General features: G+C 41.8%; 1 protein-coding gene across 1 annotated transcript in view; it reads left to right on the top strand.

Annotated features, from left to right (window-relative positions):
- Positions 1 to 15,768, top strand: part of adcy8 (adenylate cyclase 8 (brain)) — a 118,212-nt gene that overhangs the window by 38,108 nt on the left and 64,336 nt on the right. The window contains exons 2-4 of the mRNA XM_078265089.1: positions 4,060 to 4,209; positions 12,215 to 12,345; positions 14,378 to 14,489. Coding sequence (XP_078121215.1) covers positions 4,060 to 4,209; positions 12,215 to 12,345; positions 14,378 to 14,489 — 393 coding nt within the window. The remainder of the gene's footprint in view (positions 1 to 4,059; positions 4,210 to 12,214; positions 12,346 to 14,377; positions 14,490 to 15,768) is intronic.

Here is a 15,768-nt window from a genome sequence, read left to right as displayed (position 1 = left end):
TTCCTTTTTTTTTAAAGGTCGTGCGCCCGTGAGCACCCACGGAGGAAAACATTAATCGGCGCCTATGATAGAGGAAGACTGACAGCTCTAATATACATATTATAATTTATTTACAAGACTGTCAAAGGGAGACGGGTGTCTCTCTGCCCTGTCAGACGCTGCTCTCCCTCTTCCTGCTCCGTGTGTGTGAGTGACAGCCCGGTCAGCGGTCTTGTTACGCCCGCAATCTCTTGTGGAGCATTATAACTTCGAAAAACCACAGGTTCCAGTTAATCTTATAATGGATATGTGTCTCAGTCTCAGAAGTGACTTTAGTAATGAAATAGCAGACGAACAATGTATAAAGTTTCCAGTTGTTGGCCACAACAGCAAGCCATGGTTGTTGTGATTGTTGCAGCGCTTTGCACACCAACACACTTTGAATTTCTGATTGGGCAGGCCAGCTGTCAATACCTGGACGGGCCAGGCCCGCCCACAGCCTGGGTTCCCGGGAATTTGAAATTGTAAACGACAGCCTTTTCAAGAAGGAGTGGTAGCATGCAAGCTCCCAAATTGACGCTCGTCTGAGAAATGGAGTTTTGGATAACGTTCAGCTTCGGCAGCTTTATCTATATGCTAAATTATACAATCACTGAGGAAGCCTAGTGACGAGTCCATAGCAACCAGTTCATGTTCATTTGTCATTAGCCAGTGTGCTTTGTTGAATGGTCTCAATGTTTTATTGTTTTATTTCATGTGAATACTAGTTTACTAGAGGAGTAACTTAGTATTTGAAGTAGTGCAGTAATGCAGGAAGTGTGCATTTGCTTATTGTGTTTCCACAATGTTAGTGAGTAAATCTACTGATATGGCCACCATAACAGAGGAGTGTGATGTGTAAGATGAGAATGCAGAGGTTAAGTTATGTATGTCATGGTTGTAAAAAACAAATCTGTACATCCTTGCCAAGCGCCAACCAGTACAGAAGGCATCAATACATTGTTGGGGAGGGTCATGCCTTTTTTTCCCAATTATTTTGGAGGGTCATAGAAAAATGTATTGCTGGCGAAGGGAGGGTCATGTCTATTTTGACTAAAGATCCCAAAACTCCTTCGGTAGCCCCTTTAATAAAAAACGAACAGTCCCTTACACATTAAGGTTCCTGCACACAAAACACATGTAGTTTATAAAATCTGATGTTTTATTCTAAAGTAAACTAGCCAACAATATAACGGCTACTAGTCCAGCTGAGATGATCAGACCATTAAATACACAACTTTTGGGCCCCTTATACTTTCTAAAATGGGAGGATTGTTCTTTACTTTGAATACTTTAACTACATTTTCCTGATGATACTTACAGACTTTTACTGAAGTAACATTTTTAATGCAGGACTTTTAGCAGAGTATTTGTACAGTGTGGTTTTAGTACTTTTACTTAAGTGAAGGATCTGAATACTTCTTCCACCACTGGTTGTTGCTGTTGGAATGATACGGCTCAGGAAACACTAAATGTGACACAGGGTTTCCCCCACTGTATTGCAAGCCCAGTGGCCCACCGGGCCTAAGCCACAGGGAATTATTTTGTGTTTTACAGTTACAGTGGGTTGGGCTCGGTTGGAAACTTGGACATAGTCATATTTTCAAATCTCCATTTAGCTTTTAGCACTGACTTAATGTGCGGCTCTATGGAATCTGTCTTATAGCTTTTTTTAATTCTCAATTTTGCGATTCCATCCATGAGTTTGTTGTCACAGAAACTACTGGGCTCTACATTAAAGCTGCCATCGGGTCTGTGGCTGGCCCCAGGCAGGCCCTCGTCAAAAAAACACTCTTGCCATAGTTGCATTTTGCCTCCTTTTTCTTATACTAAACAGCTATTTTGTATATATTGGTTACTGTAATTATTCAGTTTGTTTATTTCTTATTCAACGTCGAATATGTTTGTATATGTATGCACCTATCACCAAGGCAAATTCCATGTCGGGTAACAACTGTGGCAATAAACTCCTTTCTGATTTTGATTAAAAGCACCGTCTGCTTGCTGTAAACTTTTATTTATTTTATTAATTTTTTTGAATTTTTGGGCATTTCTGCCTTTATTGGATAGGAAAGCTGAGATATGAAAGGGGAGAAGACATGCAGGAAAACCGTCACAGGTCAGATTTGAACACTGGACCTTCTGCGTCGAGGGACAAACCTCTGCACATGTGCGCCCGCTCTACCAACTGAGCGAACCGGCCACGCTGTAAACTATTGTAAACTTTTGGATGGATTGTCATGAAAGTGTCTACATGCATTCATGTTCTCTGGATGATGACTCCTACTGACTTTGGTAATCCACAAGACTTTTACTTTAGCGCCACCATGAGGTCCTAGGTCCCTAGTCCCTAGAGGATTCATTTTTATGATATGGGTGATTCCTTGACTGTTCCAGCAGGCAAATATTTCCACTGTTCCTGTGAAATATCTCAACATATACTGGATGGATTGGCACACAAATTGGTACAGATAGCCTTGGTGCCCATCATCTTTTTAAAATTTCATTCACAAACACTTGTAAAAGCAGCTTCTGCTTTCAGTAAACAGACATATATGTCATGAGGTGGTTCATAAAATGTGTGAAAGAGGGAACATAGACAGAGGAGACGCTGTGAAAACTAAATCTGGCAGCAGTTTGCAAGTCTTCCCCTTAATAATTTCAACTTTGCTTCATGCCAAGATCAGACTGATGGGTTTAGTCAAATGCCTCAAAAGTGAATCAGGACTGAGACAGTTACTCACAAAATGGCAAGGTTGCTGACATTCTGCAGAGCCGCGATGACTCGTCAGATAACACGCACACGCACAATACTTTCATGTTGTCATGTCACAGAGCCTCGGGATGTTGGCTTATTTAAAGGAGTCTACTTATCTGAACGTAACGAACCGTGAGGTCATGAGATCGCCCCGTTCACACAACATTTAGTTACGGTGATTTCCATGTTAGTCTCCCTAGTAGTTCTACTCAACTCAGCCGGATGTTTAAAGGTCCCATATCATGCTCATTTCCAGGTTCGTACATGCATTTTGCGCTTCTACTAGAACATGTTTACATGTTTCGATGTAAAAATAACCTCATTATTTTTCTCATAATGTCTGTCTGAACATATCTATATTCACCCTCTGTCTGAAAACGCTCCGTTTTAGCGTTTGTCTCTTTAAGGCCCCCTCCCGAAAAAGCCCAGTCTGCTCTGATTGGTCAGCTTTTCCAGGTCTTTCACAGCTGCACTCTGTGAGTCTCTGCACCGTCAATGATAGCCGGCACTTAGAAGTGGCATGAAAAGAAAAGACTCAACTATACGATATTTTGGTAGAAAGTGCCGCTACAGTGCCGTTACAGTCACTCCGCTACATTTCAGAGAGAAATATTGTACTTTTTACTCCACTACATTCATCTGACAGCTCTAGTTACTTCACAAATGAAAACGAACAAAACACATGTAGTTTATAAAATCTGATGTTTTATTCTAAAGTAAACTAGCCAACAATATAACGGCTACAAGTCCAGCTGAGATGATCAGACCATTAAACACACAACTGGTTGGATAGTTTTGTTTCTAAAATGTGAGGATTTTTCTGCATTGAGTACTTTTACTTTTAATACTTTAAGTACATTTTCCTGATGATACTTACATATTTTTTACTTAAGTAACATTTTCAATGAAGGACTTTTACTTTACAGCGTGGTATTAGTACTTTTACTAAAGTAAAGGATCTGAATACTTCTTCTACCACTGCCTTTTGGTTTGTGAAGTCACTGGATCTCTGTTCAGAAAATGAGCTGCTTGTGGGTTAAGAGATTTTTGGGTAACACTTTACTTGAAGGTATCTACATAAGAGTGACATGACACTGTCATGACTGTCACACTCTTATGTTAGCTACCTTCAAGTAAAATGTAACCGATTTTTGTTTACAGCCACTGCTTCGCTTGTGAACTGAATCTTGTGAACTGAAATGAACCAACAACAACAACAAAAAAACGAGCTGTTTGTGTGATCTCACCCTCTGTGTGTGTGTGTGTGTCTCTGTGTGTTTCAGGTAGCGGCTCAGGCTGTGTTGTTCATGTGTATGAACACCGCTGGGATATTCATCAGTTACCTGTCGGACCGCGCTCAGCGGCAGGCCTTCCTGGAGACACGGCGATGCATCGAGGCTCGGCTGCGACTCGAGACAGAGAACCAGAGACAGGTGAGCCCACAACATGACAAAAGACAACAACTCTGCTCACATCAAAGATTAAAACTGCTTGCGGTGCACAGCAACTATTGGACAGATTGTTCGTATTATTACATTTGTACATGCATTAATGTTGCCCAGAGGATGAATCCTACTGACTTTGGTTGTCCGTTGACTGTTCTTCAAGCTCCACCACAGGCACACAAGCACACATTTTAGACCGGATGTCACGTAACGTGATCACATAATCACGACCCGAAAGACAGATGCTTTGGCATTCTGTTGTAAAAAGAATGAATGCTCTAGCTGGTATGGTTTTTATTTTGGATCGATGTAACAGGATGATGTAAGCAAAGACCTCCTACGGCCAAGAGGTCTGTTCTATTAGGTTTAAAAGTAGAGTTGGGTACCGAAACCCAGTGCCAATATGGCACCGGTGCCTAAACGACCGGTATCTACCGATATAGAGAAATATAATTCATAATAATTATAGCAGTTGGAATGATGAACAGTGGCAGTTATAGTAACAATAAAGATAGTGGAACACGAACACCACACTGGACAGCAGGTAACGTTAGCTTACCGTTAGCTAGTAGCTGGATTAAACATGGGTAAAATGCTAACGTTTAACCCTCGTGTTGTCTTTCCGTCGACCATGCAACTTTTTGTTTTTCTGGGTCAAAATTTAAAATTTATGTTTTTTAAGGTTTTGGCCGTCTTTTTCAACACTTTTGTCACTCTTCCCGATGTTTTTGTAAGTTTTTTCGATGTTAACAGTAGGGTTAAACGGTGTAAAGTGTGACTGTATTTCACTGTAGAGGATTCCAACAGCGGCAACAGTCTGCAGCTTCCGCTGGCGGAATAACAACGCAGGCGGTGCGTTCACATGAAACTGGTAGCCTTAAGCCTTGTGGTGCATTCAAAGTTATTGTAAAATACCCGTAAAATATATTGTCGTTTTGTGCTTTTTTTTTTAAAGTATCGGTTCAGTCACCAGCACCGTTTTATCGCTTTAGCACCGGTATTGAAAAAAAAAAAAAAACGATACCCAACCCTAGTTCAAATATGTTTGTTATATGTATGACGTCCAACAACAACAACTGGCCCACCACGGCAGCCCAAACAATACAGCAATACATAACAGAATCATGTGTTTTTACTTCCTGTTGTTTAGCAAGGGAGCTCAGTGTGATGAGACTTTGATAAAGGAAGCAGAGCGATTGATGGATTTCAGTTGACAGGCCTCAATGTTAGCAGCTCGGCTAATGAGCCTGCTGAGAGGAGAATAACACAGACGCTGCTGCATCGATCCGCCGCTTGCACGCAGCCTGTGGATCAGCTCAGTGGACACACACACACACACACACACACACACACACACACACACACACACAGTGAAACGTAGAGAGAGCTATGTTTATGCAGCGGAGTGGAGACGGTGGGACTCTGAGAAGCCACAGAAAGCTTTTACAGCGTCATGTTTCCTGGAAGGGTTTTGATAAGCTCTGGGATGGTTGTAATGGAGTGAGATGGGGCCCCACCCTGAGGCCACCTTAATGTGAACCAATCAGGGCCTGGTATTTCTGTCAACATGCTGGAAGAACAGCTGAGGCACGTTTCTGTCCAAAGCACATAACAAATTAGTCTGTGTGTCTTCTTCCTTAAAGTGTGACTGTGATAGGAGGAAGGCTGTAGATAGGAAGGGCAAGTAGAAAGCAGACAAAGGCTACAGAATTTAAAGCATGTAATGTGAATCTACTCTCATCTTCCAAATAAAGAAAATAAAATGAATTTATACCAAATACGCCTATTCTTGTTTGAAATTTTCACTTTCTTACTGAATTAATGCTACTTTTTTTTTTTTTTTTACATGCATTAGTGTGAGCAAACTCCTAAAAAACATAGAAACTCCAGAATGATAACTGGCTCTTTAACTAGAAAAAGATCTCAGACTAGGAGGCAGTTCACTGAGGAGTGATGGTTAAAGTCTGTGATTAGGGAAACATGGTTGTAGTATGCAGTGTCCTGATTGGTGGAAAATGCTTGCAGAAAGAAATGGCTGTTGTCAGGTAAAAATGTCACTGTCAAAGAGGCTGAAGCGAAAAGTTGATGTGGAAAAGCCCAGCTTTAATGATGAATGGACAGATAAGCAGGCTATGCATTTGTCATGTATGCCCCATATACAATGAAACAATGCTGTTGCAAAATAATACAACCAGCATCATCATCAAGAATGAAGAACATAACGATCGCGTCATTCACGTGCATATTAAGTAGCCACATGCATCTGTTTTGGTCTTATAATACATCCATAGGTTTCCCGCTCCAGCGGAGAGGATGGCTCGTTCAGCCAGCGGTTACATTTATAAGAATTTGTCCAAATTTCAAGATTCCCAGCAAACTAAGATAAACAGTTAGACTACAAACAGACAGCTTTTGTTTTAGCTTGTTTGTACAAATTCGCTATTTGCAGAGTAGAGCTGTGTTCGTGTAAAACAGCTCGGTGGACAAGATTGAAATATCGCTTTCTACATGTTTATGCCTGTGTATACAGGTGAGTGCATTGATAAGTATTGACTTTTTACTCACAAAGGTCTTATTGTAGCCTACTTACAGTAACGAGACTAGCGTGAGTTCATCTGCCCCAGTGGCCATTGGTAATCCTCTTTGTATCGTTCCCAGTCAGGTACTTCATGTTTTAACGCACACACATCTCAGCTCAGCTGTGTGTGTGTGTGTGTGTGTGTGTGTGTGTGTGTGTGTGTGTGGAGCGCAGGAATCGCTGTACAGAATCCCGGCATGTGAATAGAGATGCAAATACAGGGGCTGGGTTTGTGCTCTACCTGTGTAATGTTACCTGCTGTAAATGCTTGAAATGCTAAATAACAGAACGCATTTTTTCCTCTTCACATTTTCTGAATTCATGATTATTCTGCGGGCCAGACTAAACGCTTTGGCGGGCCAGATGTGGCCTGCGGGCCGCCAGTTGACAATGGCTGCTATACAGTATCTAGGTAGAAAGTGCCGCTACAGTGCCGTTACAGTCTTTCCCCGGCTGTAATGGCGGTGCAGAGACTCAGATGCGGAAGACCTGGAAACGCGGACCAAGCACAGCAGACTGGACTTTTTCGGGAGGGAGTCTTAAAGAGACAGGCACTAAAATGGAGCGTTTCAGGCAGAGGGTGAATACAGTTATATTCAGACAGACAGTATGAGGAGAAAATAAGTGTTTTTTGAACATTAAAGCATGTAAACATGTTCTAGTAGAAACCCAAATACATGTACGATCATGAAAATTAGCATGATATGGGACCTTTAAGATTCAGTCCAGAATCTTCAAATGGTTATACTGTAATTAATCTAGACATACATACAAGGACATTCATTCCACTGGGATTGGGGGGCCATTTCCCCTCATCTTTTATTGCTGACGTCCCTCTGAACAGTGTTTTCTTACCGTGAGATCATTCTTTAAGAGATGTTTAAAGCTGAGCTGCTGCAGGGCTTTCGCTCCCGGCTATAATCAAGCTGCGCTAATGAGTAACGAATCTAATGTGACACTGACACAAACCATAGACCATGTCCAGTGGAGCAAACACACACCAAAGCCCCCGTCCACTCGGCACACTGCAAGAAATGTCCAACTGAGACGGTCAGTACTGCTGACGTTGAAACAATAAAAACACAAAAAAACAAAAACACATGCAGCTAACACACATGCAGTTCTAAAACCAGCCTCTGGAGACTCCACCAGCTGACTTCTCTATTGGCTGTTGAAACAGGAGACGTCTCTTATGTTCTAAAACCAGCCTCTGGAGACTCCACCAGCTGACTTCTCTATTGGCTGTTGAAACAGGAGACGTCTCTTACGTTCTAAAACCAGCCTCTGGAGACTCCACCAGCTGATTCGCAGCGACACCATCAGCTGAGACGGGCCGGTTCAGACCGCTAAAACGTTTTCTTGCGACGTTCTAAAACGGGATTGTCTCGTTGCGACTCTTTGGTCTGAACTAGACTTTGGACAGATTTTATGTATCAACTTGGGTTCAAGGTTCAAGGGAGTGTCAAGCCCCTGAGATTAGAAACTAATAAATTATAAATAATAAACATTTCTGTTCAAACAAAGATCCGAATGTGATTATTAGTGGAATCAAAGGCGCCTATGTAGCTTGACTGACAGGAGACTCTCTGTGGTGCAGCACAGAAACCATGAGCTTCTCACAGGATTTCTTTTTTGGTTAATTCACATCTGTTTTTTGTTTTTCTGAATTTCAATTTTTCTGAATTTCAGAGTTTCAGAATATCAGCTTTTCTGAATTAATGAGATAGTGAACTTGTAAAAACAGGGCTTTTGTTTTCAAGTGAGTGCATTACGCTTAAGTAAAATAGAGCTCTATGAATAATAAATATTATTAAAAAAACATCACAGACTGTACAAAACCAAACTGAGCTCCTCAGAGGTGCAAACATTCAGTGTGACTTCTGTAAACTCAACATTTCTTGCAGTGAGTCTCCAGCACCAAAGCCAGGAGCATTTTGGTTTGCGATGCAGCATCCGAAGCATTAGCAACGCTCCGCTGGAATGTTTGTCTGTCTGGACCTTAATTTGGGGATACACGGCTCCGCTTTTCAGCACAGATACCAGGTCAAAACGACAGAGCGAGTCCTGAAACACCTCCTCCTAAACAAAACAGCTTTCACATTTTACACACTCAGCTGACGGTCGTCACGTTCCACAGAGCAGCCGCCCAATCAGATGAACAAAATAGTTGGCGATTGATTTAATAGTGAACAACTAATCGATTAATCTTTGCATCTGTAATTTTCGATAAATATTGCTGCATTATTTAAATTATGACTTTTGACCCGTAGCAGCAGTGTTTTTTTCCTTTGTGTATGTGTGTGTATGTGTGTGTGTGTGTGTGTGTGTGTGTCAAAAGTGAGCTGAAGGCAGCGATGAAACATCATCTCTGGATAGTTTTTTCATTCAGTCTGACAATGATGAATGAAGATAGATGTGCGTGAGTGAATGGAGCAGAGGAGGATGCTGTCTCTCTCTCGCTCTCTCTCGCTCTCTCTTTCCCTCCCTCTCTCTCTCTCCCGCCCTCTATCTCTCCCTCTCTCTCGCTCTCTCTCTCCGTCTCTCTCTCTCTCTCCCACCCTCTATCTCTCTCTCCCTCTCTCTCCCTCTCTCTCTCACCCACCCTCTATCTCTCTCCCTCTCTTTCTCCCTCCATCTCTCTCCCTCTCTCTCTCCCTCTCTCCCTTCCTCTCTCTCTCCCTCTCCGCTGGTGCTCGAGGTTTGAAGAGGCTCTTCAGAGCTCTCAGCAGGCGTCATGCAGCTTGCATGGAGGTTGGAGGTTCATTTTGTACTGGAAAACGGTACAGTCTGCATTACGAGCCAAACAGGGCAAAAAAAACATATTTTTCACATCAACTGCACAAATCTGTTTTTAAGCACAACATAAAAGCAACGTCCACCAAGGTCCTCCAAACTGTACAATGATATCAGTTGTTTATTCCTCCTCTCTAAAGCCAAGTTCAGACCAAAGATTTTGCAACGAGACAAACCCGTTTCAGAACGTTGCAGGAAAAGTTTCAGCGGTCTGAACCGGCCCGTCTCAGCTCGACTCAAACCAGCTGATGGTGTCGCTGCGACTCAGCTGGTAGAGTCTCCAGAGGCTGGCTTAAGAACGTAAGAGACGTCTCCTGTTTCAACAGCCAATAGAGAAGTCAGCTGGTGGAGTCTCCAGAGGCTGGTTTTAGAACGTAAGAGACGTCTCCTGTTTCAACAGCCAATAGAGAAGTCAGCTGGTGGAGTCTCCAGAGGCTGGTTTTAGAACGTAAGAGACGTCTCCTGTTTCAACAGCCAATAGAGAAGTCAGCTGGTGGAGTCTCCAGAGGCTGGTTTTAGAACGTAAGAGACGTCTCCTGTTTCAACAGCCAATAGAGAAGTCAGCTGGTGGAGTCTCCAGAGGCTGGTTTTAGAACGTAAGAGACGTCTCCTGTTTCTACAGCCAATAGAGAAGTCATCTGGTGGAGTCTCCAGAGGCTGGTTTTAGAACATAAAGGACGTCTCCTGTTTCTACAGCCAATAGAGAAGTCAGCTGGTAAGGTCAGCTACAATAAAATGATCCATAATCTATTTTATTTCTGTTAAAAACTGTTAACTGGTGAAAATGGCAGATAGACAGAGGCTCAATGAGCGCCCACGAGCGGGGTGTGTGGTGGAGCGAGTTAGCGAGTGACTGAAGAGAGGGAGCGCTCATCGGCGCTAGAACAAAGCCGTGAATCAGAGAAATACAATATTTTACCGATTTATCACTAGAAATGCAACTGTAGCAAGCACTACTTACTTACTTAATGTCCGCCGAAACGAACGTCAGCTCATCTAGCAACTGCCGCTGATTCAGTGACAGCTCACGAAGTTCTGTAGCCCACGGTTGCCTTTTCTTTCGTAAGATATCATATGTATCGGTGTGCATAAATGTTTGTACAATATCGTGTGAGCCTGTTCATAAGAATACACTGAATGAAGTAAATACAAGAAACAAAATGTTTTTGTGTTTTGGGAACAGGTGAAGCATTGACCCTCCCAATCGTTCACGTGTTAACAACCAGTAAAGTTTCAGGACTCAAGAATAGATGAACTGACGATTTGAGACTCTGTGTCCCTCTGTCTTTCTGTCAGTCCAGCTGGGTTTTTGGTCATTAGCATGTTGTGTGCTGACATCACGGACAGGACTTCTGGGTAGAGAAACTTGAGTCTTGGTTTGAATGTCTTCAGTATCTTAAGGAGGCAGTTGCTTGGCGCCGGTGCAGATTCCCCCAGGCCAAAAAATACTGAGGGACACTGCATGGCTCCCACTCCAAATCTATGTCTTTATTTGCCAAGTGGCACTGCATCATTGAAAAAACAAAAACACGAGACAGTTTTGGTTGCTTGTGTTTTTTCTGTAGGCCTGGAGGCTTTGGACAGTCCTGCTCCAGGAGCTTAGGCTGGCACAGTCATCTTTTAAATCATTTCTTACTTATGTAATTTGTTTTTACAAGATTCTTTTACTCGTTTGCCTGTTTAATACTTAGTCTTTGACTTGTGTCTCCATTTAATTCCTCTCTGTTCTTAATCTTGATGCCGTGTTAGTCACTGTAGAACATTCAAGTCTTAGGAAATCTACATACCAGTTCAAAGTTCCACTTTGCTGCAAAAGACCCTCAAATGTATCAATAATTATTTGTAAATTATTTATCTATTATAGTACATAATAGTGCAAACATCTTGTTTTCATTAAAAAAGTGAACAATGTAAGTGTAAAAAACTAGAAAATGTACCCTCATGGACAATTGATGTACTCAAAAAAATATACTTATAATAGAAGTTGATTGACTCTCTGAGGACCAAAGACGCACTGGCACGTCCAAACGATGTTTGACAAAACTCCTACTCAAAAAGCGATATTACAAAATTTCATTTTAGACATTTATTTACTATTTATTACATATATTACGCTACTTTTGTGAACCCAAGACTTTTGTTTACTCGTTTCAACAACTGAGTTAAAGTTTTCACAAGAGATTTGAGAAATTTCAAAAAGCTAACTTTTCAGCTTTAGGGCCAAACTATCCCTTTACACATTGCTCTGGAACAAATTTGGGCATCACTATACAGAAAGCTGTTTGTTGTGAACATTGTGATATGAAACACATGGGGATCAGTTATATGCAAATACTTTTAAAATGTGAATTAAAAAGAAATGTAAAAATGTCTTTAGACCTCAGGGGATTAATATTGGAAAACATTACATCTCAACTGTGGCTGATTCCTTTCACTTTTTTCAAAGTAAAAAAAAAAAAAAAAGAGTCAATAATGAATGTAAATAACTTTATAAGAATGACATTTCTGTAGTGCAGGTGTTTTACAGATGATGTCATTTTCAGATTATCCAAATATCTGATTATTATCCATTTTTTGTGGTTGCTTCAGAGTACTAATATGATTGCTTTTTCTCTCCCACAGGAGAGACTGGTGTTATCAGTCCTGCCACGTTTTGTAGTTTTGGAAATGATCAACGACATGACAAATGTAGAGGACGAACACCTCCAGCATCAGTTTCACAGAATCTACATCCACCGCTATGAGAATGTCAGGTGAGGCCGCCAGACATGGGATTTCAAATTGTAGTCGATATTTGCAGTAATAATCAGCAGCAACTCAATTGTCTTGTTTTTTTAAAGTGGGCACAAGATATGTTGGGTTAGGGTTATGGGACATGTCCATATACGCGTTGTTTTCACGGATGGGATCGCCCCAATTCCCAGCATTGCATGCTATTAAGCTTGCCACCAGTTTCTCTTCACTGACCACTGACAAGCAAAGAAAACAGGCTCCACCCTCCTACAACTGTGATGGCTGCAGCTGATTGGACGAACGCGTCATGTGGGGCTGGCTGCTTCCGAATTTCAAAACCGACCATAATGGCGGCTCATTCGGAATACAATCTCGTATTTTTAATGAAAATAGTTCACCGAAATGTTTCGTAAAAAACATTTTAAGCAAGAAATAGGCCGTACAGTTGCTGCTGAATCTGTCTTTGTTTCAGATCGAACGGTCAGTTTAAAACATTTTCGTCAGCTTTTGAGAGGCGGTGAGCCGAGCTGGCCGCTCCTCATTTGCATAAAGATGGCTGAATTCAACTTTATGCAAATGAGGAGCGGGCGACCCCGCTTCTCCAGAGGCCATTTACCCTTTGGGGATCACTTGGATCCCCAAGTTGCAAAAAGACACTGTCTTCGCTCTGTCTTCAACTAAAAAAGTCAGTGTGGTGTGCCTCGCATTTCTTCAACCCGCAAACTAGGGCTGGGCAATATATCGATATTATATCAACATCGATATATGAGGCTAGATGTTGTCTTAAATTTCAGATATGCAGATATTACAATAGGACCCAAGTGTTGTCTTTTCCTGGTTTTAAAAGCTGCATTATACAGTAAAGTGATGTCATTTTCTGAACTTACCAGACTGTTCTAGCTGTTTTATTATTTGCCGTTACCCACTTAAGTCTTGTATCTACATTATGATGATTATTTATCAAAACTCTCATTGTGTTAATATTTTGTGAAAGCACCAATAGTCAACCCTACGATATCACAGCTATTGACATCAACGTATTTGGTCAAAAATATTGTGATATTTCATTTTTCCTTATCGCCAAGCTCTACCGCAAACGTGCTCTGTCTGATCAACCCATTCTCACTCCCAACTCGTAAATTACTGACGCTTCAATGTCTCTCAGCATCTGATACCGACGCAAAAATCACCCTTTAGCGTCTGTATGGAACGCACCAGGCAAAAAAACTAATCGCTGTTTATACCACTAAAAAGGCTCAAAATATCACCACACTTCAACGGTAGCATAATGAGGGTCTCTAAATGTTAACTGAAAGCATTGAGAACTTTGTAAGTGTACAGACAGTTTAGTGGTATAAATAGCGATTTGGTTTTTCCCTGTGCCCCGAATACTAGCGTTGTAAGCTAATCAGCGGTCCACGCTAGCGTCTTTCAAGCTCCAAACTCATTCGATTAGCATGAAAACATGTCCCAGAGAGCGACAGAGTGGGTACACATCTGTTAATAACCCCTAGGTTCGTTTTGCGCCGGAACGAGACAACGGTAGCGAGTAGTACGCCAAGAGTCCAGACCAAGCGCGTCTAAATATGACGCCAAAGGGCTAGATGAGAGTTCCGAGAGCGTCAAAAAGTCACGCCAAGAGTCCCGACCAAGCGCGTCTAAATATGACTCTAAAGGACACTTTTTGAGTCAATAGCAAACGCCAAAGGCACCTGACTAAGCGTTGATTTTTGACGCGATGGGAGTGAGAATGTGTTGGTCTGATTGAGGCCATTTTATTCAGGCTTCTGATTGTCATCTTCTCATATTAAATCCAGTTTACAAAAATACCCATGGACGTGTGAAGTAGGCCTATGGGCGCTGGAATTTGTTAGACATACTGGTACCAGCTGATTGAGACTTGTTAGAATGGAAAGTTTCATACATCTTCATGTCAGATTATACAGGGAAAACAGGAGTTATATGTTTCAGTAGCATACAATATATTAAATATTTGGATGGTGTTAAAGAACTGACCTGGATATTAAAGTGACATTTCCATATTTTATTCAGCATTCTTTTCGCAGATGTTAAAGGCTTCACAAACCTCTCCACGACGCTGTCAGCGCAGGAGCTGGTGCGAATGTTGAATGAACTCTTTGCACGCTTCGACCGCCTCGCACATGTAAGTGATTTACCTTCGGACCCCAGATGCATGTATCACTGTTTTTTCTTTTACATGCACAATTTTGTCCTGTATGTTTTCAGCATCAAACACTCACCCATGCTTTAGCATTGGCCTCAGTTAAGGTTTGGGAAAGATCGTCTTTATGGTTAAAAGAATCTGAACTGCACTTTCTGGTCGGGCTATCAGTTATGGAGAGATTAGGCAGGTCTGATTTGACAGAAACACCCAAAAATACAGGATTGTTCAAAAGTGTATTTTGGTTTTGTGCATTTTCCAGGAACTTACAGACATTGCCCACTCAAAAACGATTTTGGCCGTGATCACACTTGGCGGCTTTTTTGACAAGAAAAAGTTGACTAGGGCACTTTTGCTGGCAGCGTTTTGGTTCCAAAAAGCAGCCGAGACTGATTTTTGTTGCTATAACAACAGCTACTGCCACAGTATTCTAGAGCGCTATTTGGAGCGGTGCTAGATAAAACAAAGTGGTCGAGCGATCTAGAGAATGAAAATAGAGAGGGGGTGGTGCTAATGCTAACGTTAGATAAAACCAAGGAGGTGAGCTTCTCCTCGGACCGCGTAGCTCCTATGGCGCCATTTTGATGCTACCAAGCCATCACCTCCTGTTAGCATCCCATTGACTGCCATTCATTTTGACGCCACTTTGACAGAGAATAACTTTACATCTGAAGCGTTTAAAGACTATTTGTCCATTGTTTATTTCTAAAGAAACACAACAATGTATAAAAGGCTCCATTACCTTGTACCTCACGTTATGGCTCCGTAGCAGACGTTTTTGTAAAAATAGGCTAACGATTGTGTCATAACCACGGGACTTACTGTTGCACAGTAGAGGAATTACCGTATAGTACAGGAGAAGCTCGCAGGCAGTTTCGTCTCACATTAGCTGTTTAAGTGTAATTACTAATGTTAACTAGCATTTTAGTTAGCACTAATTAGCCTGTGTCTATGTTATCTCCTTACATATACCTACGCTCTCCGTCTCTACAAGATTGGGAATGATTGAGATTTCTCTTGGCACAGCTACCAGAAGACTTCCAACTTTCAGACAGGTTGCTCACGTCACATCTACGTCGTCTCTCTCAGTTGGAGGCTGCTCAGTAACGCTCAGCCATCACCGGAAAAGTGCTTCTAATATCCTTCACTGGTCTCCGTCCAGAGCAACAGGATCTGTTGGTCCATTATATATATGTCAATGGATAAAACAAGAGGGCGAGCGATCTAGAGAAAGAACAGAGAGAGGGGGCGGTGCTAATGC

This window comes from Sander vitreus, chromosome 12 (assembly GCF_031162955.1).
Source record: "Sander vitreus isolate 19-12246 chromosome 12, sanVit1, whole genome shotgun sequence".
In the NCBI taxonomy this organism is placed as follows: domain Eukaryota; kingdom Metazoa; phylum Chordata; class Actinopteri; order Perciformes; family Percidae; genus Sander; species Sander vitreus.
Note: the sequence above shows the minus strand (reverse complement) of the source record. Positions and strands in the feature narration are given on the sequence as shown.